This window comes from Actinia tenebrosa, unplaced genomic scaffold (genome assembly GCF_029948245.1).
Source record: "Actinia tenebrosa isolate PJP-AT-01 unplaced genomic scaffold, QUT_ActTen_1.0 PGA_scaffold1__47_contigs__length_23844297, whole genome shotgun sequence".
NCBI lineage: Eukaryota > Metazoa > Cnidaria > Anthozoa > Actiniaria > Actiniidae > Actinia > Actinia tenebrosa.
In genome coordinates, this window is record NW_028292578.1 from 15,358,601 (window position 1) to 15,386,526 (window position 27,926).

Below are 27,926 nucleotides of genomic sequence, written 5' to 3' on the forward strand. Positions count from 1 at the left end.
TCGGCCTTGGAAAAAATTAAGACCAAGAACAACAGCAATAACTATTATTTATGTAGTCAAAGATGGATCACAGAGTAATCTTCAGTAATTCAGGTGTTTTTGGCGAAAAAACATGTTTTTACTTTCTAGAAAAAGCAGTTTCGATGGCCTCAGATTGGTGAATGATAAAATAACTTTTTCAATATTTCCATACAGATAAGCTTAGTTTGTTTTAAAGTTAAATGAAAATTGAAAAGGAATTACACATTACACCAAATAGCAGCCATTTATTTAGCTTTTCCTGCGAGTACAACTACATAGAATAAGCTTTTGTCGTTAGAAGGCCTCGTATTTACATAAACTGTCTCACTAAAAAGTATATTCAAAAACGTTCACGCAAAGAGCATACTGACAAAGAAAATTATTATTTTGATTTATTAAATCTGTCTCTTGCACTTGTGAAGTTAAACTAAATGTAGGTTTGTATTTTACGAAAGTTTTTGCCTGGTTCTTGCTTTGCATGCACTGCCGTGAAACATTCATGAAAAGCAGTCCTTTTTCCGACTTCAAAAAAAATTTTACATACCATTTGCTTAAGAAAATTTTTTCTTCTACACAGGAAATAATTACAGTATTTGTTATTGCTCTTCGAATTGGATAAGTTTTCTGGTACTTTGATGGCTTGAAATATCGCTTTTTTCAGTTTTCCTCCTGCTTGTAAAACCACGAAGAGATGAAGGAGCTGCTGCAAACACGCCAAAAACAGAGCGAGTCACGCTGTTTCGTAACGCCGCGTCACGCTTTTAGCACCCTATTTATCCTCAAAAAAATATTTAAAAAATCATATCTTTTTTAAAACGCGTGAGTAACCCCCATTTTTATTCGTTCAAAGTGTAACAGAAAATTATTTTGTATAATAGAATTTTTAAAATTAAAATGGTTTTGGATGCAAATGTAAGCAAAAGTGTAGCATCCCTTTAGAACCAAATTTTACACTTTTGAAGACAAAGTTTGGTTAAAAAAATGGTTTCTTATATGATACATAAAAGTTTATATATTTGATATAAAGAGCACAAATAGTCGTTTATTTGAAACAAGTTTCAGATAAAATCGATCAAAACAACTTCATAATATGATTTTTTCCCCTTGCGTAAAAAAGTGCTTACGTCATCGGTGTTTAACGTCAATTATCTCGCTTAGATGCGTGGGTACCCCCAATTTTTTTTCGGATTCCAGTGGCCTCTTGGGTGATTTAAATGACTGGCACAATTTGAAAAATATAAAAATGGTTCGCAATAAGTAGGCACCATCCTTAAGTTATGGAAAAAATCTTCCTCTTGAAATTAGAAGTTCCAATTCTGTTTCATATCTTAAGGTGCCTGACTACTCATTTGAACGTTCGGTTTGATCCCACGATGTGCGCTTGCTCAAAAACCGCTGAATAATTTTCATGATTTTATTGAAGAACCATACACGTTTTGAACTTCAAGATGGCAAAACCCTCAAATTTTGCACGGGACTCTATACTTTTTTTGTTATTTTCCGGAATAACAGGTAATATCCCATTATTTTTCAAAGTTTAATACAATTCTGTTGATTAGAACAATGTAAAAAATCGTTTTGTTTTGTGCTCAATTTTTACGATAACTTGCACACCGTGGAACCTGTACAAAAAAAGGTTTTTTCATTGTCTTCAATAGTTTATTAAAACAACTTTTATCAGTATTTTATAAATACAGCGTAAGTTACGTGTTCGGAGAAAAATACTCATGTTTCTTCCTTAGTTTCGGTTTTGTAATTTTTTTTGTATAGAGCTTGATTTTTTCGCTATTTTTCTTCGAAAATTGTACAAACTCATGTCATTCCGGAGTGATTATCTCAAGAATGAGCTCGGGACACCCCATGTTTCTTTGCATTTTGGAAATCAGCATTAAATTTCAGATTAAAGAAGTTTCAATTTTCTGTTCATTATTTACCAAAGTAGTCAGCCACCTTAAATCTCAGCTTAAGACATTTTTATAAGTGCTTATAAGCCTTTACACAATATTTTCAGAATTGATTCTTTAGATAGTAGATAGTTGATTGTGAAAATATTTCGTCATTTGAATGTCGAGTCTTTAAGATACGAAGGTTTTTATTCCCAATATGTTAATGACTATGACGTAACATAAGGGATCATTTAATATACAACACTGCACTCGTTCTGGAATACAGTATTTTAAAAGCATCACCCTTTTACTCGTGACTCACGTAAAGGTTCTTACAAATTTGTTTTCAAAAAATGTCCAGCGTTCAATATTAAAAGTTGCCACAAAATAACTCAAATCCCTTATGTTACGTCATAGTCATTAACATATTGGAAATATAAACCTTCGTATCTCAAAGACCCAACATTCAAATGACGAATTATTTTAACAATCAACTATTCACTATTTAAAGACTCAATTTTGAAAATATTGTGTAAAGGTTTATCGATATATACACCTACTTGCAAGAACGTTGACATACGAAAATAGAACATTAGTGATTTAGTGGGATAGGAATTATATTAAAAAACAAAAGATCACAGAAGCTGAACTTTTTCCTTTGTCTTTTAATGTCTTCCTTTCTCACTAAATTACTAATGTTCTATTTTCGTATGTCAACGTTCTTGCAAGTAGGTGTATATATATATATATATATATAAATATAAAATGATTTAGTTTATTGTCTGTGATGCGTATTTGAATATGTGTATGTAGATTTATTATTATTATTATTATTATTATTATTATCTTTCCCTTCGGTATTAAGAAAGCCAATGCCACATAATGTTTTTGAGGGGAAATTGAAATAAATATTTCAAGATTAGAATCTTAATCAGTTTTATCATTCATAGCCTTAGAATTTCCTCGATTATATAGAATTTTAGCTTGTGAAGTTCAGTAGATATCTTTGCTGGGCTCATCCTCCGCAAAAAAGCTTTTATTATCAGTATTTTTGTCATTATTATTATCGTCAGCATCGTCATTATATAACAATTATTCGCTGAAGGCGAAGTGAATAATATTAAATTAGTGGTAAATATTCTCCGATATTCACTGAGGCTGAGGCAAATAATTGTTTTAGGGTATTCTTTCAAAAAAAAAAAAAAAAAAAAGGAACAAAAAGAAGATAAAAGACATTTTTTCCCGGTAACAGCAACGAAGCGGCTGGCCGCCATTTTGGATTATCGCTGGAGGTGATTATCGTGTGATAATGTGAGTTTCTCGACCAATCAACCCGCGAGATTTTCAATAATCACCTGTGTATTTTTACTTATACACATTATTACTCACCATCTCCCTTCTCATTAGCCAAGAGCTCTCAGCCAATCCATGATATCGTGTGAACTCGACATGATGATAAATGTGTTTTATTATATAGATATCGATGAAATACCAGGTTTTCTCTAGTGTCGAAAACTTGATATCTTTCACCAGTGGAAGATACCATATCTTTCACACGTGAAGATATCGCTGTTGACATAGTAACGTATTTTAATAAAGAATTTTTGAGCTTTTGTTTTATTTAAGTTTCATCGATATCTATATAATAAACAGAACATTACATGGCCGCTTGGAGATACGAATTTCATCTTCTCGTGTTCAATTTAGATATCTTACTCGTTCGCTGCGCTCACTCGTGAGATATCAATTGAACACTCGAAGATAAAATTCGTATCTCCGCGCGCCCATGTAATATCCTCTATTTATTACATGACCGTGAATCTTAGAGCCTGGACACTAGCAAATCGAGCAATCTGATTGGATAGATCGCATCGCGGACTGGTCTAGATTCTCCGGTCCGATCGCATATTAATCTTACGGCGAAAACATTTTGTCCTTTTCAATGAATAGTGGTCATATAATAAAACTCTTATCAACCGAGCTTGGTCGGTCTGTACGGAATAATCTTGACCTCGGTCGGGTACAGACCTCGCTGCGCTCCGTCTGTACATTCCGACCTCGGTCAAGATTATCCCGTACAGACCTCCCGCTCGGTTAAGAAGATCTAAATCTGTGATGATGATAATATTTTAGGTATATCCGCAGATAATACGTTTATCATGTCAAGTTCATGCAAAGTCGCCGAATGGAGATTAAAAATTCGTTTGCTATTTCTTTAAAATCAGAATTAAATCTTTAATCTTAGTTTACAAAATATATAATAAAACAATTCTGGAATTCGGTTTTCGCATGATATCGTAAATTATCAAGACCTCTGCTGTTTTATCGCATTCCCTTCAGCCTATGGCTTCGGCAGTTAACATGGCCTTGGTCTTGAGAATTTACGATATCACGCTCAGCCTCATCCAATAATTGTTTATCTGCATCATCATCATCATTTTTCAGTATTATTATTAATATCATCGATAACAACAAAATCGCATGAGAACTATGAGAATAAATAGGGAAAAGTTGTAGTATGAAAGTGTAAAATAAGAAGTCGCTATATAAGGAACTCCTGGCAGAGTGCAACAAAAGCCAAGAACCAACAACTCTTTCGATCTATTGTTAGTGGGAGAACAGTTGCGTAATTCCATGAATTGTCCTGGAACTGAATTATCTGGAAAAGGCCCGGAGAGCTTTCTGGAATTTCAAGTAACTCACTAGACTCCCTCGCAATCGTTTTTAGTCTCGCTCCATTCCCCAACGGTTTACTTCTCTCCGGGAGAGAGACTGTAGAGACAGTAGGATTAATTTACCTGACTTCGTGGATACACTATGAGAATCAGTAAAACGTTTTGACAGTTATTAAATGTTCAGACGATGAATGTTGTTTTCCGCGCGTACAAGCAAATACACAAAAACACACGCAGCGACATTATACGAATTCTACAGCCCCCGCGAATAATTTTCAACACCACAGTATTTTAAGCTTGTGGTAAAAATAGCATCGAAAGGAAGATAACCTTTTGTGTATTAAGCGAAGAATTTCCACTAATAGCATGAAAAACACATTTCTTCTAGAATAAAGTAACATTCTTCGAATAGCAATGAAAGCATATCCGCTGAGCGGTGAAAGAAAATGACAACATTTTGATACATATGACGTATTTCCGGTATTAAGGAGCTCGCATCTCAAGTCGAATTATAGCTAAAAAAGTGAAGATAAATATTATTTTAATACTATTTTGCAGTACATTTTTGATATTTTCATTGGCGTATTTGATTTGATCTTAGAAAGAATGCTCTGGTCATCCATGACGGCGCGGGATTACAATGGGGAGCGAGGAGTGTTTTGTAGATACGTCACATCCATGTGTTCTGTCTACATGCTGTCTACATATTTTGTGACGTCATGGCGACAGGGTGCGACTTAGTTGTACGTATAACAGGCCAACACGATCCAGCAGTTCAGGACAACTATAAAGCGTGTCATGCTTGATGGTAACTAAACTACCGAGTCTCGATCGAATTATTTGACATATACAAAACTTGTTATCAGCTTGGGTATTAAGCCAAGACAAAGCAAAAGTTATTAATAGGAAGCAATATCGTCCAGAGGTACTAGAAAAGTCGGTTCTATTGGTGTTGATATCCTGACTTTATTTACTGAGTTGGTGAGTATGACTCTCTTATTACTACAATCTCTACTTGTCACTAAATGATATTGTTTTTTCCCCTTTTTGTAAAGCTGACATTATTCTTTTTATGTTTTTTTTAGGAACCCTTGTACCATATCAAATCGCATTAGTCTGTATTTCTACAGTGTTCTAGAAGGGAATATAGTTGGTTCTTCCTTAAAGGAAACAATTTCTTGTCTAAATATGAAATACCATTTGGTCTTGCTGCTCTTGGTTCCCCTCTTTTGTGGATCAGGTAATTCTTTGTTTATATATCATGAAATAACTGTTATAAATGATGTCAGTCAGTAGGCACTGCCTCAAGTCACTAACCGATAATACCCAATACTAGATTATAGTGAGAATATATCTAGTAAAGTTCGATGCGGAGACTATTAGACAAGTAAAAATACAATCACTGTGGAGGAAAATCAAAGGGTATTGGCTTAAGTCTCAGGCTAATAATTCCCCAAGAGCAAGTCGTATATTTTTTCAAAGTAATAGTTCACCAGTTGCTAAACACATGTATGTGAAGTATCTTGGATTCACTCTAGGAGGTTACGAGTTACCACTAAATGTTCAGTTATCGAATTACTAATCTCCTGGGAGAGGAAGTGTAGTAAGCATTGTGTGGGTGCGTTATTGTTTTAGCAAGGACATTCTTAAGCCCGGAAGAGGCCGTTCTTCCTATCTAACCGCCTTCTTGACGTGAAAAGGTGATAATGAAGTAATTAGTTCCAACATCAAAATTTATTTTCGTACCATTTAATCTACCCGCAATATGTAAAGAAGCTTTGTGGCAAGGCAAGTGGCTGGAAGCTGACAAACAATTAAATGAAATATATTTTTAGTTACGTAATGATCGCTAATTTATCCATCTGCTATAATCTAACAAAATCATATCAGGATTTTTTAAAGCTTAAAAAACTTTTCTAAGATCCTTTTTTTCTTTTTTTCTTGGTATGGTATTGGAAAATAGCCGTTATACTATACTTCGTCGTGTTCCCTTAAGACTGAGCACGTACAATAGAATTCTAAGTAAGACTGGAAATGTTACGAAATGAATCACTTCCACCGGAAAGTTGAACAACTCAATGAACCGCAACATTTGTCGGCGGCGATGAACAGGAAGACCATCGATAAACACATAGCTTGTAAAACATGAATACCAAACAGGAATTAGGATTTAAAATGTTCAAACGACAAAAAGAACAATAGAAAAAGCCATAACATATAAAATTAATCTATGAATACACTGTTCTGAATAATTTTTTCTTTGACCGGCGATGCTTTGTTCGAGCACATGGCAAACTGAAACTCAGGAAATATTTTCTTGTCGAAGCGCCAGCTTTTATGTTTGATAAAATTTTGGAAATCGTTAACAGGTACGTCGTTTTCTAATGTGAATTTTTGGCAACAACTAGAGTCATTCGTTTACATGAGCAACAAAGACTTGGCAAATAGATTGAATCCGAATATTAGGAGGCATTCCGAGGTAGGGACTATCTTAGGGGAGAAAACCGACATTATTTTGAAGATATGTCCCATAAAAGCGTCCCACAATGCACTGCAATGCCAACTTCACCCAGTTTTATCTTCAACCTCGGAGCGGCTTCTTTTTTGAAGAATACATACTTTTACACTTGATTTTCAGTGTTAATTGATATTCTAGATAAGAGAAATAACGTTCATAAGAGATTAATGCGTAGCGTATTTGACCCCCATTGATAAGTGTCCACTTAATCGCTCGACTGTGAGTCACACCCATGTACATCAAACCACTCGTAAGATAATAAGAATACTAATTAATCAAATATAGATTATATATACACGGCTATAGTAATCCCTACTTATAGAAAATATGCTAATAAATAAGTAAAAAAAAATTCTATGACTCACAAAAATCTAATGTAGAGCAATAACAGCGCGAACAAGCGTTTACACGGATGTTTTACTTATGTGAAAAAAGTAAGATTTTAAAGCAGAATTAATGTGATGAAACCAGTTGTCCTATCTTAATAAATGATACCTTTCTATAATTGACTGAAGACAAACACTTCTAATCCTTTAACCTCTCACTAGATTATCAATCCGTGGTCCATTTTCTCTCTTAGTGTGCACTTACTCTACTAAGGGGGCTTTTATTAATTAACGCATGAAAGTGGTTAGGGGGGTTATCACATATCGAGGGGGGTGACAACTATTGCAGGATATTGAAAAGGGGGTTATGCAATGTTTGTCTATGCCATGGAGGAATGTAGGGGCGGTGATTTTGCCGAACCTCCCCCCCCTAAAAATGGTCCACATAACTATACATTTGTAATATAATTACGACATAGACCCCTTCGATGAGCGTTACGCTCTTGGGGTTAATGTAACTACAAAATATGTTTAAATAAAAATGAAATCCCTCTAGCTATGGAAGAGATTTTGAATGATTGGGAAAAGTTTTTTAAGACTTGACCTTTCGGTCCCGTTAATCCAAAAAAAGCTAATTTAATAATTACCTTTTACACGATTTGTTATATTTTTTAAATAGATGCTGTTGTCGACGCACAATTCTGTAACCCACACCCAACACTTGTACCTATTGACCATCCTAATTACGGATATTTCCCGTACTTTGTAAAACTGCATCGCTGTGGCGGATCGTGTCATATAATTCAACCCAGCATCAAGAGTTGCGTAGCAACAGAAACTAAAAACGTAACAGTTGATCTCTTCGACATAACAAAAAAAAGCCAACGTACAATTCAACTGGTCAACCATACACAATGTGGATGTCAATGTGTTGCTAAACCTAGTGACTGTACATCGGATCAAGTTTGGAAAGCAGAAGAGTGTAGCTGTGTGTGTAAATACACTCATAGGCCACCACCAACCTCATGTCCTGAAGGTCATCGATGGGATAGCGGTCATTGTGAGTGTAGGTGTGATAAACCGCCAAAGGTGTGCCCTGTTGGAAAGGTAATTTTTGAAAAGCCTTCAAAAGTATTTGCGCAAACACGACGATTTTTTCCTCACAAATGTCGCTAGCAAAAAATTGTACGGTCGATTTGCACGAAGTAATTCGTATTGTCACCATGTTTCGCACGACAGTTGCAAGGAAAAATCGTACCTTGTAAATCGACCTTTCGAATTTTCTCAAAATGTCGGGTAGTACTTATAGTTATTTTTCTGTACTTATTTCAAACTTTTCTTTCAAGTTTCTGAGTTTCCAGAAACAATCGTCGCGGAATACGTATTTGACCAATGCATTCGATTTTCACATCCCCCCAGCCCGCACCCTTATTGAGGATTATATTTTTGTCATCATCGCCCTCTAGATTTCCACTTGAATTTTTATCCCCTGGAAAAGAAACACCTCTAGTAGTATTCCCTGGAGTACGCAAGTTAGGGGTACGAGCTCTTATTAGCTTAGCATGAGATCTCAATATGTTCAAAACGACCAACACGAAAACATGCCAAGGTTATATGTTGATTTATGCATGCATTGCCTTGACTACAGAGAAAAACTTAATCTCATAAAAAAGTCAATTGAATCCAAATACGTTATATCGATATATGGAGTACATTTCTCTGGGCAAAGATTAGACAGATTCCATTTAAACTCAAACTAGATTATATGTTGACCTGTTTGGCTAGATGAGATTAATGTAACGGTTGGGTCAACGCAATTAAATAATTTTTATGCACATTCATCTGAGTTGGGATAAATATATTTTTTACTTTTGATTCAAGGCAAGTAATTCTTGTTCGTGATCTCTAATAACTATTACCTCTTTTGACAGCATTGGAGTCCACGGGCCTGTGGGTGTGTCTGTAGTAGTGACATCGAAAGGTCATGCCGATCAAAAGGGATGATTACCGACGATGAGTGTGAATGTAAAGTCATAGACCTAGAAGCAAAAAAAGGAGACGAGCCAAAAGGTAAATACGAATTAATTCTGCATAAAGAAAGTAAAAATCGTTTTGTATCTGTACTGTCTTATACTGTTAAATCTTTTCCCTCCTAACTCAGTTGAGTCTTTTTTTCCCTGTTTTGGAAGCGTGGAAAGTGGGGGTGAGTTTGAAGCGACACGCCGAGTACTCGCCAATCTCCACAGGAATCCTGGGGGAAAAAAACTCGTCTTTAATGATTCTGGAGGGAAAAGTGGGACTGCTTGCAATCTAACTGTGTCTTAAAAGATCATCCTTGTTCCTCTAATATTTAGTACCAAATCAGAATACTTAAAATGATTAAAAATCCTTCTGTATGTAAAAAGCTTGAACAAGTATTGGCCTAGCCTGCGTGCAGCCGAACTGACTAACTATTAAGTCCGACGGACTATACGAGAGAAAAGTCCGGCTGCACGCAGACTAGTACTGGCCGTGCTTTGTTATTTTCCAAGTTTAGCACTTTCAAGATGGCGCCCAGGCGTAGACGGTGAAGTGTTCTACTTATCCTCGTACTTAATTTCATTTTCGTCTTTTTTCTACAGATGAGTTTAAGATTAACAAACTGATGCTTGTTTTGATGATCGGGGAATTTGCTTTGATGTTTTTCGTATTTGATGCTATTCTATACCATAAGAAGGCTGGCTTGATGCACAGTATCGTAAAAAGATGTAAAGGTAAGATGTCTGATACACTGTTCTTCTATTATGACTAGTATAAATCCCCCACCAGTCTTCCCCCTTTCCCAGACCAAGGGATAGACATCCTCTCAAGAACCTCTCCCTGCCTTAAATTGATCCTCAGATACACAAGAGCGGATCTGCGGGAGATGAATAAAGCATTTGGAATGCCTAAGATTAGAACGAGTGTATAACCTAGAGATATTGAACACCACTTGCGAGCCCCACTTTCGTGGATCTGCCCTCTCGAAGTTAAACCAAAGTGAAGCTAGCGTATAGGATTGGCAGCGTCGGATTCAGATTGATTGAGATTCAAAATCATTTCCGGGGGAGGTCAAACAGGACATGCTATGAAAATCCTCTCTTTTCCTTAAGTAGACATGCAGCTCCTTATTCACTTAGTGCGCCTTTGAGTAAATCTTTGTTTAAGATTATCATTCAATGGACTGTTGTCAGACGGCGCTATGTTTATTTTAATGAGAATCTGAATCGCTTCAATGCGAGGCCAAGCGGGGAAATCTATTATTCTAGTCAACATGGCTGCCGCTTGATAAAGGTCCAACCCATTTAGAAAAGCGCGGGAACATTTTAAAACAGTTTTCTTGTAAATTGCAGGTCAAACAAAAGATGAAGCAGAAGAACAAAAAAGCAATATTAGAAATAGCTACGAAGTATCTTCTGTATCAACGAAGGAAGACTTCGTAGAAAACGTATAAAGGGTAGCAATACTATCTCCGATGTTAGTTTCCACTCAAATACAGCAAGAAAGAATATAAAGACGTCTATAGGTCTTGGTAAAGTCGCTTAAAAAAAGGAACCGTTTACCGCCAAGAAATAAAACAAGACAAATTTCAACAGTAAGACAGACGGGCGCCCGAGTCTGCGGGCGACCATGACGAGGCTAAGATTTTAATAACTCGTGACGATAAAGAAAGCGTTATTTATTTTGACCAGATGAAAGAAAATAGATAGACATTATATATTGAGGTCATTTTTAATCAAAAATAGATTGTAAATATTCAGTTAAATCAAGATATGATGTACATTTTTTTATTCAATCGTACTTCGTTTTGCATTGAAAACAAAGATAATAAAATTTGCTTCAGTACGTTCAGTCACGGTCGTAGCTTATTTAGTTTACTGGATGGGATTTGAAATGGGAATATAAATGACGCGCGAAGAGAGAGTCTAAGAAAATACGGGAAGGATAGAAAACTATCCATCTACTTTGGGTCTTTATTATATTCTATTTTAAGAATCTATAATCTATAATATAATATGAATATATAATAATATATAATAGATCTAATAATCTATAATAATTCTAGTACGATACCGAGGCTCTCCGGAATAAGATTTTCAAAATTGCATTAAACCTCAAAAGGATCAGGGCATGGCTAACTCACAGATCAAACCTGAAACAACCTCTTGGCTGATCTAAGTCAGGGAACGGCTGACTCGCAGATCGAACCCTGAAACAACCTCCGGGCTGACCAAAGTCAGGGCACGGCTAACTCACAGATCAAACCTTTGGGCTGATCAAAGTCAGAGTTTCACTTTACAAGACAATGAGATTCCAGACGCCAACAGCTTTTTTTATTGACATAGTTAGCCATTAATTTATCGTTTCTTGTGGCTAGCGTTAACGACCAGAAAGATGTTCAACTCGACCAGTTGCGTTCAGTCGTAGGTTGCGGTCAGTGACTGAAATCATCACGTAATTATAACCAACGACCGCAACATAAATGAGTTTGTTCCGGTCTGTACAACCAAGAGACGTCCATTGAAATGGACTAAAGGCCGGTTTAGACGGTACGATTTTTGCCTACAACTATCCTATATAACACGCTCTCGTCTGTCGTAGGCGAGTTGTAGGCTTGATTTACACGCTACGACTCGAGTTGTAGGATGGCGCGAGCGTGTTGTATACAACAAAATACGAAATACGGTTTACCACAGGGAGCCTAAGCTGGATCTAAGAGGCTGGGTGATATTTGTATAATTCTGGTAGATGTATTTATTTTTTTTGGCAACGATGTCTTGTTTTTTTTTTCGCTTTCGTCGTGGTAGTCGAGTGTCAGCGCTATTGCAGCGTTTTCTAACGAAAATACCCCTGAAAGGGAAAGAAGGTCACCAGTTTGTGGAAACTCTTGGCTTCAAACAGCAAAGATGAAACATGGGCAACCATTCATGTCCACTCAACTCATGCATACACAAGGGTGTATCCAAGGGGGGGGGGATAATTTAATTGGGTGACTAGTTCCCTCTCCTTGGAGTTGAAAGGTTATAAATAATAAGAATAAAGGATAAGGCAAGACCTAAAAAGGACGCTATGTGATGCATTCTTAGGTAACAGTCAGCCCCCTTGAAATCGTTGTATCCACTGCTGTTGCTTTTTAACGGGGAGCACCATTCGTCGTCAATATTTAGAGATGGATTGCTTATTTCCTTTGCAGTTTTCTGCCTTTTGCGACAAATCGACGAAAGTTTTTAATTTGGTCTAACGTAGACGACTCGTAGTGGCTTTTTTAGTTATTCGATCAAGGCTACAAAGACTTGATGACGTTTGTATCAAATAAGGGTGAGATCCAGGATGAAGGTTGTGGAGGTTGCAACCTTTCTATGAGAATTTCGATTACCTTTTAACCGAATGTACTGTTTTTTGTTGTTTTCTTTGTTTTTGTTCGGTGTCCTTTACAGGTGAATTAGCTTCGAATGGAAAACCCAGTAAAAAAAAATCTTGGAACCGCCACTGTAAATTATAGTAATATCGCACAATACTGTTAATTGTGATAACTACATATGGCCATGTTCAAAATAAAATGAATAAGGAAAGAATAGAAGCACACCGGAAGCAATGGGGAAAAAGGGGGAGGGGGAGTAAAAGAAAAATAGAAAAAAGAAATAAAGAAATAAAATATTTGAAAAGCTTCAGCGAATTTTAATTTAGAGGCCCTTATCCAGGAAGTATAGTCTGAGTATAGGAAGTATAGTAATTCATGACAGAAGTTTGGATCGATTGCGTCAGTTTGTTTCACTTATACATTGATCATGTGAGATGACATAAACACACACATCAGACGAAATTCAAATATTACCTAGGCCTACGTAGCCAGATGGTAAAGTATCATGGTTAACCAATATTCACTGATTCAGTAGAACTAAATTATTCTGGGCAAGAAAACTGAAATCATGACAGAAATTTAGTAATCTTACGTCAACTTGTTTAGCTGAACAGGAAGACGCTTGAAGCGCAAACAAAAGCAACTCATTTAAACCTTCCTCGAAACATTCTGCAGATCTACTGATAAGCACCGGGGACCAAAGATTATATTAATAGAAGGTTGAATAGCAAAGGAAGCGCTCAAAGGTGTCGCCAAGATAACAAAAATATTTGGTAAGTATTTGGTGGTGTGTGATACATACGACTGTTTTTTTGTTTTTTGTTTTTCGTTTATTTACTCTATTTACTCTATTAAATTTTACTTCATTTTTTTGGTTATTTTTTGTTTATTTTTTCTTTCCGTTTATATTCTCCTATAAAAGCAGTTGGAAATTGCTCTTTTACAGCCGGATCCTACTTTTCTTTTTTATTTCGGGCGCACGCCCAATCTACATAATGATTTTTTATTTTTTTTGGAGCAGATCATCCAATGCAAATCACTCTCAGATCGTAATTAATTTATTCCATAATTTCATCAATTTCTCAGTCTTAATCATTAGATAAACTGATACTATTAATTGAGTAAAGACCGAGGACTGAAATTACAAATGTCAAGGAATATCCACCCGACATAAGGTAGCATAAATGTATAAATGTATCCGAAACTATGCAGGATTTTATAAGTAACTTAATTAAAACAAGTTGTTACTAAACTCTGTAATTTTCGAGCATTTTTAATTCCTCTCCAAGCTAAACATTTGCACTTGTGTTCATTGTGTACATTATAAAAGAACTGTTGCCAATAATTACTATTGCTGCACGAGTAAGCCTCCATTCTTTTTCTAGAAATAGAGTGAAGTCATTAAACCCGTGAAATAGATATTAGACTAATACACATTAGAGTGAAGTCATTAAACCCGAGAAATAGATATTAGACTAATACACTTTAGTAGACCCTAATTCCATTGTCTTCTTTTGTGTCTATTTGACTCAGTATTACACGTTAACTAGTATTTTTTATTTCACGGGTTATATGCCTTCACTCTACTAACGATTGCTAATTATCGAGGCAAGGTTCGTGTTTCATGATCAGATCCCTCACAGCTCAAAACTAAAACAGTTTTTTTTATTACGAGGAATGTTATCCGAAACTAGATATAAAATCTGCCAGGACATATCTGGAATTTTTCATATTGTCCTCTTAATGAAATGAAAATGAAATTACAAAATATTCAAAGCTGTTTACTTTTAATAAGACAGTTATTTCTAAGGCTGTCTTGTCGTCAAATGATTGATCTATGAATGAGTGTACATAGTGGAATGCGACGTACAGAAAGGACAGTTGACCTACGATATTTGATGAAAATATGTTATCTTAGGCTTAATGTTTATTTTTCAACCCCTGACAACTCCCTCATGAACAAAGTTATTTCGCCCAACACATTCCAAACTATATAAACATTAGTAAAAACTGTTAACACCTATACTAAATTAGGTTGGGAAACAAACAAAAACAGTATACGTACAATACAGTATACGTACAACACAGTGTTCCGGTCATTCCACATCTATTCTTCATGCACCACAACCATTCTAAACATGGTTCAAAAGGCGCCCGACATAAAGCATTAATCATTTTTGCTCATTGTTAATGAATGAAATTCTTGAAGTTATATTAAAGGAAGTCATTTTCTTTGTTCCTTTTTTGTGAACAAATTAAAATAACCACATACACCGCCTACGTAGTCGCCTAATTATCGTCAAGTTTTCAATTCCAATTGATCGAATGTTGATCTCACAAACAATAGTTTAATTCTATAGGCGTTTATCATTGGCAATCAAGCAGATAAAGACTATCACAGGTTAAGAGCTTGATATCGTTTTTATTCACGAGTTTTTTCTATCATATCGCAAACGAGCCGAGTCCTTGAGCGCTACGTAAGCGATGTTATGGAAAACGAGTAAAAAAGAAAACAGGCTGGCTCTTATAAACAGGTAATAATTTGATTAGTGCCAATATTATAACGATAGTTACAGTTTTAAGTTTACTGTGAAGTGATATCGTATCACTTCACTGATATGGTTCATTATTTACGAGTTTAAACACGGATATCGACTTTAAATGTGTAATAAATTACTTATTCCTAAATCTGGGTAACAAGTATTATATAAAGTCGTTACGCGCATCATAATTCTTCATAAAGCTCTAAATCTGGGTAACAAGTTGCAATAAAATAGAACATCATATTATTATTGTAAGAAGTCGTTACGCGCAAGTCTCATGATGTAACGCACAATTTTCTTTGGAACACTCTTGCATCACTTATTTTACTTTCGATATTAAGCGTGTCTCGTTTGATTGAAAACGTGAAGCCAGGCATCTACGCCCTGTAATTAATGCGTGTTAATAAATATCGGAAAACCAGTAATTAGAAAACATGAAACGTCTCTCCCACTCAACACAAACAATGTCTATTTATCCCGAAAACAATGGCTTAATAAGTAAAGGAAATGAAAAATTATTCACAAATTAAACCATTCAAAGGAATTATCGCAATTAAGGCGGATAATAGAGTCGGTAATGGGATAGGTCGTTTGGGTCTTCGAGACTCTTCGTCACTCCCCGGCCTAGCATCGGGTGTGATCGGAATCCTTCGGCTTTCCGAAGTTTTGCAAGAGAGAAGTGACGTCTCTTTTGTAGTCAGTAGTGTATTGATGGGACCGGAAATGTAGGCAGGAGGTCAATAATAGGGAATTTCGAGCAAAGTTGTTTTGAACCATCTAGAAAGCTGCATATATAAAAAAAGAAGCGTGGCTACCAAAATCCAATTGACATTGCAAAAAATAGCCTCTAAAGCAATAAAATAGGCGTTTTTAGCCCGAGGTGGTAGGCATAAGCTAATCGAAGATTCCGGACACAGTTCTTCGACTCTGATTAATTGTTTCCGTCTTGTTTGATATGACGTAAGAGTGCGTCTTTATTGCGTTACCAGGCACGGGATAGAACTGTTTATCAGTTTCTCAGGTGTATAGCCGTCGCCCGGAGAATGTAGATGATGGGCATTTAATGTAATCTGAATAGACCTGGGAAATGTTTTCGGAAAATTAGTAAAAATTAAAAAATAAAAATTCAGGTTTCTATTTACGTTCATAAGAATGGCTTTCATGGGTAGCGAGTAGTGACCACCACGCCGTGTTAAAGGAAGTCATGCAAGTAGGCGTTGAGGTCCAACCATTCTTCAGATTTTTAAATTTTACTATATATCTGAGTACTAAAGGTTTTCTTTATTTTCTCTATATCAAAGATATCAAAGAATTAAAAAAACAACAACATATTTTGCAAGTGCAATCACCAGTTAAGATAACGTGTGTTTTGGACGGATATACCTTGGACTGTTCTGAATATATCAGTTTGTTCGTCCGATAGTACACGGTTGACGCGCTAAAATCAATGAATGACACGGGATGAATGAAGACAACACATTTTGGGCCTATGATAATATGTGAGGAGCTACTTTTAGCAGGAGAGTGTACGTGGACTTTCTATTAATTATTGTCTTGGTAATATGTAGGACTTTTGACTTTACTCGAAATAAACAAATATTTTGATCGAGAAACATATTATAGGGTCGGTAAGGGTATATGTTATTAGAAAGATAGTAACATAGGTTTCAATTTGATCTGTGAGTTAGCCTATGATCGGCTCAGAGGTTGTTTAATGGTATCGATAAAAACTGAATGATTTTTTGCAAGAAAAATAGAGAAAACTGATTAAGTTATTTGAATATTTACTTGATCTTTCAAGCTCAATAGATAAAAGGTTACGCACGAGTACTTGAAGACCTATAATTTACCATTTTTCGCATATTTCCTTATTTCCTTTATTTATTTGTTCAGTACGTCAGCTAGACTGCCATTCATATTGATATAGCTGCAAAATATCATATCATGGCCAAAGTCGCAATTTGGTTTTCGCGCCATTTTCACGTTGTGTGGTTGATAGCGATGAAAAACAACTTGGTCGTTTTTATCAATTAATACAGGAAATAACAGATTCCTGGCTTGGAAGGGTCGTGTTACAGATTTGCTTTGGTATCTTTTATCTCAAGTAGTTAGTAGGTCAAGCTCTCACTAAAAATGCAACCCAACAGAGGAATATTTCCAATATCTTTAGCGACAGCAGGGAGACTGACTTCCATTATAATCACTGCTGAAATTTTCATTGTCACGAGCAGGGCAGCAAGAAATCATAGAATGATTATTAAAGTAGTTCGTTAAGATAGGAAAACCATTGGTGTCATTCAGCAGTATGCACTTGAGCGACAAGTTCCAAACGAACATGCACCTAGGCACACATAAGATGAAGTTTACCGATGAAAAAGAAAGAAAGACAGCAAAGATTTTTCCAGCTGCACACACACACCTTGTGACTACCGGGCTTCAAGCAGAGATCATTGTGCAGTAAGGCTAGCACTGACTCTCATTTTCAATATATCAATTTATAGACATATGAATGCCTAAGATAATTGGGTAGGCTGGAAATGCGATTAATTTTACTAGACAACCCTGAACACTGTCAAACTCTCGGCAGCAAAGTTGTTTCATCACGCTAACTTATCATACATCTATAGGCGTTTGTCTTCAGGGACGTTTTTGCAAGGAAAACATCACGAGTTTCTTCGAAAACCAGTACGACGTAATTTAATAGATTTCCTAATGGTGCTAATGGATGAACGATAATGCTAACGTGAACGATACTTTTTATATGCCCTTAGGGTCTAAGTAAAAATAGAAAGGAAAAACCCGGAATAGCATCCAATTTATATTCTGTAATTCATAAAGAAAAAAAAGTATTTTGAAGACATGGCTTGTATGTTTAAAGCATTATCATTTACAAAGCCGATCCCTGGGAGGTCAATGCTAGGTCTATTTCCTGTGGACGATATACGTTATAAGAAGTTTGTTTGTAAATGACTGTTGAGGTGTGACTAGCTAGCCTACATTTGACATGATTTTAATCCTGTAGCATAGTAAGGCCATACTCAGGTTTTATACCCTACTAAACCTTGAATCACACAAGAAACGTATTTAACTCTAGATATTTAAATGGGTTAAAATATATTTGCATATAACGATTGAATACTTTTAAAGAACAGATGAAAAGTATTTCTAATATTCATTAAATATGACACAAAATGAAATGATTCTGTATAGTTTTGGATTTCAAAACTTCTTAATTTCATTTTTTTCTTTTTCGTTAAAAATTGAGTTAATATTTACGAAGTAAACTTGTCTTAAATCTGGAAGTACTTTTGTTCCTCATCGTTATGCTATTCAGTGATTGGCTATTACGTAGATCAGAGGCGTGATCACGTCAAGAACAATCACACGTGTTGACATTTATTGTAAGTTCCGTAATCTAAGTACATTTTGAAATTTTGTCTTAGCAGTGGAAGTCATACATACTGACTTGTCTGGAATAACTGTACAGCAAGTTTCAAGATGAAGAATATTTTCAACCAAGATGCAAGAATCGTCAAAGTCTTGACAAAGCCGATCAACTTATTAGCCGTGATTCTCTTTCTATCGAGTAAGTACATCATTATTTAGTAAGCTATCCCGAAGCAATCTTCTTGGTCACAATTAAACAAAATCCAAGCAACTTCAAAACAATCTCATATTACTCTCGCTTTGTCGTAAACCATAAACATGTACCGTCAGAATTTTGATTTTAAATTGTATTCTTAACATAAATCCAAAAGTTTGGGAAGTTTGTATGATATACGAGTTATCATTCCGTACAGCTTTATTATTCTAAATCACGAGACTTAAACAAACTTCTGAAAGTTAATTGCAACTTGTATAAATATTATTACTTTATAGGAAGTTTTTTCCTCTTAAAGAGTTCTCTCATTGAATGAATGAAGTCAATTGGTTATTTTTACTACCCAGCAATCGGTAGTACGGAAGAGCAGGCATATATGTTGGGTGTAGTTTAGGTATTATCATAGGAATGAAAATGTTTCGTAACTTGAATTATTTTCCGCAATAATTGACGCGTAGGAGTCTTAGGTGACGAATGTGTTCTAGAGCCGGGTAAAATGTCAGTCGGTAACACCTTTTTCGCGAAAATTTATAAAGATTGTACTTAATAGTATGTTAGCTTGTAATACATTATTCATGATATTGATGTTTGCATGCCTTAACTTCCGAAGTCAAGGCAATATATTATTTAAACGATGCATCTGGGAGAAAAAATTAAAGAAAAAAAAAAGATAATAATAATAATTAATAAATAAAATATAATAATAAAGCAATAAAACAAAGAAATTGTAATAAAGTCATTGATTTGTAACAAAATTTGTAATTTTAAGAAATTCGTTCTAATATTGACATACTCAATCATGCATGCATATTCTCTACTTATTATACACCCATATATTATGTCTAGTGTAATCATCCCTTTGTCAGTAATAATCATAAATTTTCACTTTTTCTATTTGAAGTCCTGTTTCTGGCAATTGTTTTCTTACTTTGGAGAGGAGAGAAGAGGAGAGGAGAGGAGAGGAGAGGAGAGGAGAGGAGAGGAGAGGAGAGGAGAGGAGAGGAGAGGAGAGGAGAGGAGAGGAGAGGAGAGGAGAGGAGAGGAGAGGAGAGGAGAGGTGAGGTGAGGAGAGGAGAGGAGAGAGGAGAGGAAGATTTTTTAACACTATGCTTTGCTGCTTCCAGAAGCACCCACAGTATATATAAACAGCAGTTATATTTTGCACGTAAATTATGAATCACATGAATCTCTACTTTTCAGTTTCTTTAGGTTTTAATAAATCGAATTTTAAAACTTTTCTTACCTTGCACAGGCTCATTAGTAAATACACAAGCAAAGAGAATGGATGAAGCTACTTGTAGCCCAAGACCAGTTGCAGTCGCAGTGACTAAAGGCCATGAAGTGCTTCCTTATCATGTCCTACTACACCGCTGTTCTGGAACATGTCATAATACTTCTCCCCATGTCAAAGCTTGCAACGTCAAGGATTCTGTGGAGATTGACCTTGAAGTCACGGATATCAACAACCAGAAAAAGATTGTTAAAGTGACTAACCATACCTCATGTCAGTGTAGCTGTAACTGCAAACCCAATGAGATAACTTTGAATTCTGACTCCTGCAAATGTCAGTGCATTGAGAACTGCGTGCCAGATCTTAAAGAACCTGTTTCAGCTGGAGCAAGAAAAAATGGTATGTTATTTTATAAAATATGCAAAGGATAGATGCATGGATAAGCTTAACTATTATGAATTGAGACTAACAATATGGTGGGGGGAGGGGAGGGGGTGAATAGGTCTGCAGATGTACAGATTTTGAAAATAATTGAAACCACATTACAGATCCAAAGTAAAATCACAGATCCAAATAGTCTTCAAAAATGAAGAGGCAAATATCAAATTCTGTTTGCACATTGGATCTTTTAAAAAATTCTCTCTGATGGACGGATTTGTGCATTAATCTTAATGGTTAATGATTTTGCATACTATTCTCAATCCTAATATGGTTCATGTTTCAAAATCAAAATAATAATCACCATGGGTTAATGTTTTCCTTTCATTGCAGTTTTCAATATTCTGCTAATTACAAGCTGTATGCTCAAATCTGGTTTTTGGCTGCTGTCAATCAAAAATTATCAGTCAGTACCTTTTATGTTCTTGACTGGCGGCAGTGAAAAAACAATTTCACAACAAACTATTTAAATGTCTGAGTTCACAGAATATGGAAAACAACAGTAATGTTGAATACTTAGACAAATTAAAAAAATCACCTTTCAAATTTCTACAGGATTATGATTTCATTTGCGTTTTCTCAATGAAAATACTTGTAATAATTCATAAAGCAGAAAACAAACCGGTCTATATCTACGTATTTATATATATGTATGTGTATACAGCCATTTGCAAAAATTATGGCCACTTCCATTAAATATACAAGTATATCAAAAGCATATCAAAAGTTATCGAATATCACCCCTGATTTTTTTTTTTGAGTTGTCATAACTAGGGCTTTCTGAAAAAAATATCAAGAAAGATATCCCCCTGTGTCTGATATACTTTCGATATACCTGTATGTATATTTGAAACAGCCATAATTTTTGCAAATAGCTGTATGTATATATATATGTATGCATTACTTTACTTTTGATTACTTACTAATTGAAATATTTTCTTTTTTTTCAGACGAGCAAAAAGCACCCATACCATACTTGATTGCAATAGTCGGTGTTGGTACTTTTGCTATAATTGTTTTTCTCTTTGATGCCATAATGTATTTCAAGGGGAAAGGATTCTTCCACTCCATTAGACATCATAACTGTTGCATCAGTAATCAGGAAAAGAATGAAGGTTCAATGCTTGAACAACAAGGTAAATTCTCATCTTTTTTTCCAGATGTTCAAAACCTGAGAATTAAGAAAATATATAAAATAAATAAATAAATAACATAAATAAATTGATTTGTCATTTTTACAAATCAGCTCTTCATCCACTGCGTTTACCACTCCTGGGTGGACGGCTTAATGAATTCCAAATGAAATTGATAAAATACACATATGAATGAAGGAACGAACGAACGAATGGATGAACAAACATAAGAATGAATGAACCAATTTTTACAAAGTAGATTTTCATCCACTGAATTCCAAATGAAATTTAGAATTCGATTTTTGTGGAGGGAGGAAAACTGGGAGAAAACCCATTAACCAACAAGTACACTGTATCTCTCCTCAAACATGACAATGAGTCGGGGAGTAAACCTGGGTCACCTAGTTGGGAGGTGAGCACTAGCACTGTTATGCCACCCGTGCTTGCTTCATAAAAGGTACAATCTTGCAACCCCACCCTTTTCCAACATTGAAGCATTGAAGCCCCCCCCCCCCCCCCCTCCCCCCGGGCCATTGGTTTTGCTTCGTTCACTTAACAGATTTCTTAATCTTAAATAAAGTCCATAAAAATTCTCAGCGTATTTGGTTGAATTGACCTATAACATTATGACGTCACAGCTTGTTTACATGGGCAAGAATGATAGGAATTTAGGCAAAATTTTCTTTCATTCGGGATATTTAGTACAACATATATCTGTTATCACCTTTTCCCGTCTATTTAACCATTTCTTATTGTGATTTAATTCGTTTTGCTGCTATTTTGCCCCCTTTGTTTTGATGTGACGTCATAGTGTTATAGGGCAACTAAAACTCTAGTTTGAACTATCAGCGTGTCTACATCACAGGAAGCCCAAGCTCTGTATCTGTACGTTATAAAAGAGAATGTATGGGGATACAGTTAATAAAATCAATAAGATAATAAAGATAACATAACATTGTCTATAAAATCATCTATATCATTTTCAGTCATTCCTTTTTTATCTGTGAAGATAAGAAGCAATTTGGTCAAGAATTGAGTGATTTATAGCTATTGCAAAATTAACCCTTTCCCTCCCCTCATGACATTCTCTTATAATAACGTGTCTACAGATTAAAAGCGATGATTTAATTTTGTTATTTCAATCACTATAGTCCTCTCATGCCCAAGCTGTAATGGTAATTGCAAGCATACAGAGGTTTGAAAGTAAAGAATTGCCTACTATCTTCCCACACGTACCAGTAGTACTTATTTAAGCAAATGGTTAACAAGTCCCAGGCAAATTGGTGCACACTAATATGGGATTCCCGGACAGCATATCAATCTCAGGTGTCTAAACTTTAGAGTTCTTTATTAGCTAGAGTTTATAGCCTTAAAACGGGGGGTACTCCCTTTGTTTAGGTGGTAGGGGTGATCGGCAGTCAATTTTTAAAATGGCCCCTAAAAGGTAGGCATGATTAACCAGCCTGATTTCAAAACCTAAAAGGTACAGCTTTATTTCAGTAATTTACTATTAACCCCGGCTATCAATGCCAGTTTAAGGAAATGACAGGACAGCGTATAATAAGATCATAACGATGATCAGCGGCATAGCATGGATAATGCGCATAATAAATGACCCCAAAAGGTACAGAGTTATGTTACATGATTGACTTTTGAGCTGAAACCCCTAAAAGGTCCACATAGGGAAGATTTTCAACCCTTAAAGGAGCGCCGATCACCCTTACCACCTGAACAAAGGGAGTACCCCTCCGGGCCTTAAAATAACCTGCCAGTAATTTGCTGTTTATGATCACAGGACAAATTAGTTTAGCTTAGTTATACTAATACCTCATTTCTGTCTTTACATTACTGGTCAAAGTGACCGGCTAGGCAAAGATTTGACCAGACAAGTCCCACTTCTGGGCAGACATTGTCCAATGTCCAGCTGCTATTTTAAGCCCTGGATTATATACTTGTTTTTTATAAAGTTATTCATAGCACGGCATAGCAATTTACATCCCGGAGAATTATTGCACATGCTCTGATCCTTGTTGGTCTCACCTAGCTATTGGCTTGTTTCTTGGTGACTGATACCAACTTTATTGAAATAAGTATATATTATTTACTAGATGTATATATATTTTTAATACCTATTCTGAATTACTATCAAACCCGGTCTTCACTGGCAAGACAAGCATGAGCATAATATGATCAAATTTTAGATATTATCTCAGGTAAACTGAATGTTTTGTTTTATAGAAATTATTTCAATTGTAAGTTAGCAATATTAAATAGTGTTTGCATGATAGCGTCATTTTACTACAACTACCAAAATGCTTTGCAATTTTCTTTCTTATTCAAATTTGTATTGGGGAAAAACAATTGATGCTAATAGTCCAGCTTCGAATTCCAAATTACCGCTGTGTTCCTTGATTACAGACTCATTTCCACAGGGTAGCCTCGTATCAGTGTTTAAATATTCACAAATACCAACAGTAAAGTAAAGAATGCACAACTTCAACAATACAAACACTTTGAAACTCGACGGACCTTGACTGGAACACGTGAATATTCTGAACAAACTCGAGGCTAACCCTGTGCAAATGAGTCTGTAATCAAGAAACACAGTAGTAATTTGGAATTTGAAACGGGTCTATTAACTAAACGAAAGAAAGTGTGCAAGGGGTACTTTTAGTTGTAGTTAAAATGACACCATATTGCAAATGTCCTATTAAATTGTGAGATCTGACAGTGTGCTTGCGGCTTGCATATGCTATTACTTAACTTGCCTGTGAAAACTACATTAATGAGTTCATTTATTTGTGTAGTTGATAGAGACTCCCTCAAAAGGGAGCAATTCTGAAGGACTAATATACTTTATGAAAAGTATGTTTCAATATATAAGACATTCTTACATACGTACATGTTTATTAATCGTGCAAATTGTCTAAGAAACCTTCAGTTGAAGATTTCTACTTTCATTTTCTGCAACATACTTGCAAAATGTGTCTGCCCAAGGCTATGTAGAGTAGTTATAATTAATGTTTTACGATTTTTTCAATGAGACAAACTCCATGACATAAAACCACATGTAACAGCAAATGCAGCTTAAACATATATTCAATAATTGCAAAATCATTGTTGGGTTAAAAAAACATAAAACATCATAGATGAAACTGAAATGGTACATGGGAAGCATATTAAGAGATGTATCTAGTGAAAACAACGTGTCGAATGTTCATAAATGGTTGCACTGACAGAAAACATGTATTTAAAATGAATACATGTACATCAAAGGAACATTATGTTTCCCAGCATACGTTTTTATGTCCTATGTTTCTAACCTGAGTGATTTTATGATTTAGTTTAGATAAGAATTATTTTCCCAAAAATATGAAAATCTTGTGTGTGTTTGATCTCGCATAAAGCAGACACTAGTTTTTTTTTAACATTTTGTTAACTATTTATAATTTAATAATGTCTAGTTCCAAAAATTATCCATACCCCCTCACAGAGGAATTTTTTAAAGACACCCCCCTACCCCCCAGAAATTCCAATTTTCTTCCATACAAACTCTGTAATTTTTGATCTTTCTCTAACCCCCCTACTCTTCGGAAATTCCAAATTCCTCTGTGGGGTGGGTATGGATGATTTCTGGAACTACACAATTTTTAGTATGTACTGAATAATATATAAATATATAGAATAATTGTATGAAAATATTTGATCATACAAAAAATAGGGACAATCTCCTGTGCGTGCATTATAGAGAAAAATAAATGGTTCTATTTGTAGGTTGTAGAACAATATCCTAAGATACAAAAATTTATTATATAAAATGACTGTATTTTCAACTTGGAAAGTTTAAACAATGAAAATTTATTAACGAGTATAAACTATAAATTATGAGTGCTCTTGAATTAATAATCATTATATAGGAGGCACGTGCAAGATGGACATTACCAGTACTAGTTGGCAAACAATGTAAGAGTGCAACCATATATCCGTGAAATAGTATGTCTAACTATTTAGTACAGAATAGCACCATGAAACAATGGAAAATAAAAGAAATAGATGTGTTTAGTGCTATTTAGTTTTCTTTTCTATTTCATGGATATATGGTTTGCAATCTATACGGTATACATTAATGAGACATATCTTTCCATTAGATTATTTGAATACAATAAAAAAATTAAACATTACTTGTTAATTTGTACAGGTAACATAGAGTTTTCTTAAAACCACGCTTAAATATTAATTGCAACTGATCATGATGAATAAAAATCATATATTTACAGTGAGGAAATCCTGAACACTTCTGTTTTTTTTTTTTTTTTTTTTTTTTTTTTTTGTCACCTTTTTAAAATGCATACTTTAAATCATTGACCCAATTAATCGGAAATAATATTTATTTTGATCACTAGGCCACTTCCAACTTGTAGCTTTAATTTAGAGGGTTTGAAAGAGTAGAAAAACTAAAAAAAAGCTCAAAGTGTTCATGGTTTGATTGTCCTGACTGTAAAAAATTATTGACCTAAAGATATAATGGCATTTGGATACAGAAAAATGGAGAAAAAATTAAACCAATAAACCTCCTGTATGTTTTCATGTTTAAACCTGTACGCAAACTAGAAAACTTAACAGTTATTTTAACCCCCAGGCTCGTCTTTTTTCGAATTGTAATTTTTGAATCAAAATTGTTAACATAATTGATTTTAGAAAATGTCATGTCTCAAATATACTAGAGAGCAATAAACTATATTGTATTGTATTGTACGAATCTTCTTTCTCCTTCCTTTTTCTCTTTCCTGGTTCTTCTCTCCCTATTCTAGCTTTTTCAATTTTTTTTCCTCTGTTCTACCTCTTTTTTTTTTTTGCTATTTCAAGTATCCCCGATTCGTCCCTTTTCGCTCTGTTCAAAAAGCTGGAAGATTTCTGGGGCAAATATTGATTGATAACACAGAAGAATATCAATCAAATTTAACTGAGCACCCTAAGGTGCTGACACACGTTGCAATATTGCAACATTGCAAGCAACAAATTTGAATCGGGGTGACACACATTGCAACAAAATCACACAACATGGCTTGTGTCAGCCTGCTGTGTTAAGATAATTATTTGGTCATCAGTTATAAATTTGGTGCAAGCTGATTGGCTGGAAATTTTTAAAATGTTGCAGGTAATGTTGCAGCCATGTTCACATGATGAAATTTGTTTCGCGCAATGCTGTAAAAGTAGAGCACAGTTCAACTTCAAATTTGTTGCATGCAACTTTGCGTGCAACAAGTTTGGGGAAGACACACACTACAACAGTCCTGTTGCATGCAATGTTGCACATATGTCAGCACCTTAAGTGGAAATACAGGGCTCAAATTAAGCTAGTGCTTTTCTTTACTTGAAAAAATATCTACTAGCAAGCATTTGCAAGTAAATGTTTCCCACATCTGTCCATTTATTCATTAAGAAACAGAACTTCAAATGTTTGCTAGAAGACAGAAAGGTTAAGATCAAGCCCTAAACCTATCATTTAAGGCCTACAGGTGTTTGGTCATTTTGATAGGGTTATGGCTCCCTGACCTTCCTTTGTGCCACCCCTGGAAATAACACACACACACACAAAGCTGCTGCTCAATTAATATTCGGACAAATTGATCAAAAATAAATTACTTCCATGTAAATTATGTCAAAGAACCTCAATTTGGACAAAACAAAAGAATTTCAATCTCTTGAGAATTCTCCAAATTAAGCTGCATTACGACGTATATAATAGATTTAGATTGAAAGACACTTAAGGAAGAAGCTTATATAAAGTACTTTTCAGCTCGGTTTTACAAGTTAGCTAAATTTTTTTTTACCTCTATTCGATTCATGGCTTGGCTCCATTTTGCAGCGATGAATTTGTTGGGGAAATTCCAGCAGGAACTCGTATGTTTGGACATTCTTCAATATGTTCTGTGGCGAATAGCGACCTCAAAACTATAACTTTTCAAACAAAAAATAATATATAGTAAGAGGCCTTATTAGTACATGTTAAATTTCGTATAATCAACTTATTATAAGTCATTATATCATTATATAAATATTAAATAATACTCACACTTTATAACGTTCTGCCTCCAGGTTGTGCGTGTGCGTGCGTGCGCAGACTTGGAACTTGGCGCCAAAAATTATAAATAACGCTGATCATATGCAGGG

The 27,926-nt window shown here is 35.1% G+C and overlaps 2 protein-coding genes across 5 annotated transcripts; both read left to right on the plus strand.

Moving 5' to 3' along the window:
• Positions 1-5,343: 5,343 nt before the first annotated feature.
• On the plus strand, positions 5,344-11,296 carry LOC116297792 (uncharacterized). The gene is made up of 6 exons (XM_031706087.2): positions 5,344-5,563; positions 5,668-5,822; positions 8,106-8,533; positions 9,358-9,496; positions 10,048-10,179; positions 10,798-11,296. Exons 2-6 carry the CDS (start codon positions 5,771-5,773, stop codon positions 10,896-10,898), a joined length of 852 nt encoding a protein of 283 aa, XP_031561947.1. The 5' UTR covers positions 5,344-5,563; positions 5,668-5,770; the 3' UTR covers positions 10,899-11,296.
• A 2,109-nt stretch (positions 11,297-13,405) lies between these two features.
• On the plus strand, positions 13,406-26,502 carry LOC148909955 (uncharacterized). 4 transcript variants are annotated; one of them, XM_089033087.1, is made up of 5 exons: positions 13,406-13,579; positions 18,796-18,935; positions 20,203-20,580; positions 21,570-21,755; positions 22,904-26,502. In XM_089033087.1, the coding sequence occupies exons 2-5, from the start codon at positions 18,848-18,850 to the stop codon at positions 22,951-22,953; spliced, it is 702 nt and encodes a 233-aa protein (XP_088889213.1). In that variant the 5' UTR covers positions 13,406-13,579; positions 18,796-18,847; the 3' UTR covers positions 22,954-26,502. The 4 variants fall into 4 exon arrangements, with proteins under 4 accessions (XP_088889213.1, XP_088889212.1, XP_088889214.1 ...); XM_089033086.1 differs by having other exon boundaries at positions 13,407-13,579; positions 18,793-18,935; XM_089033088.1 differs by lacking the exon at positions 13,406-13,579 and adding an exon at positions 15,281-15,340 and having other exon boundaries at positions 18,793-18,935.
• Positions 26,503-27,926: the final 1,424 nt, after the last annotated feature.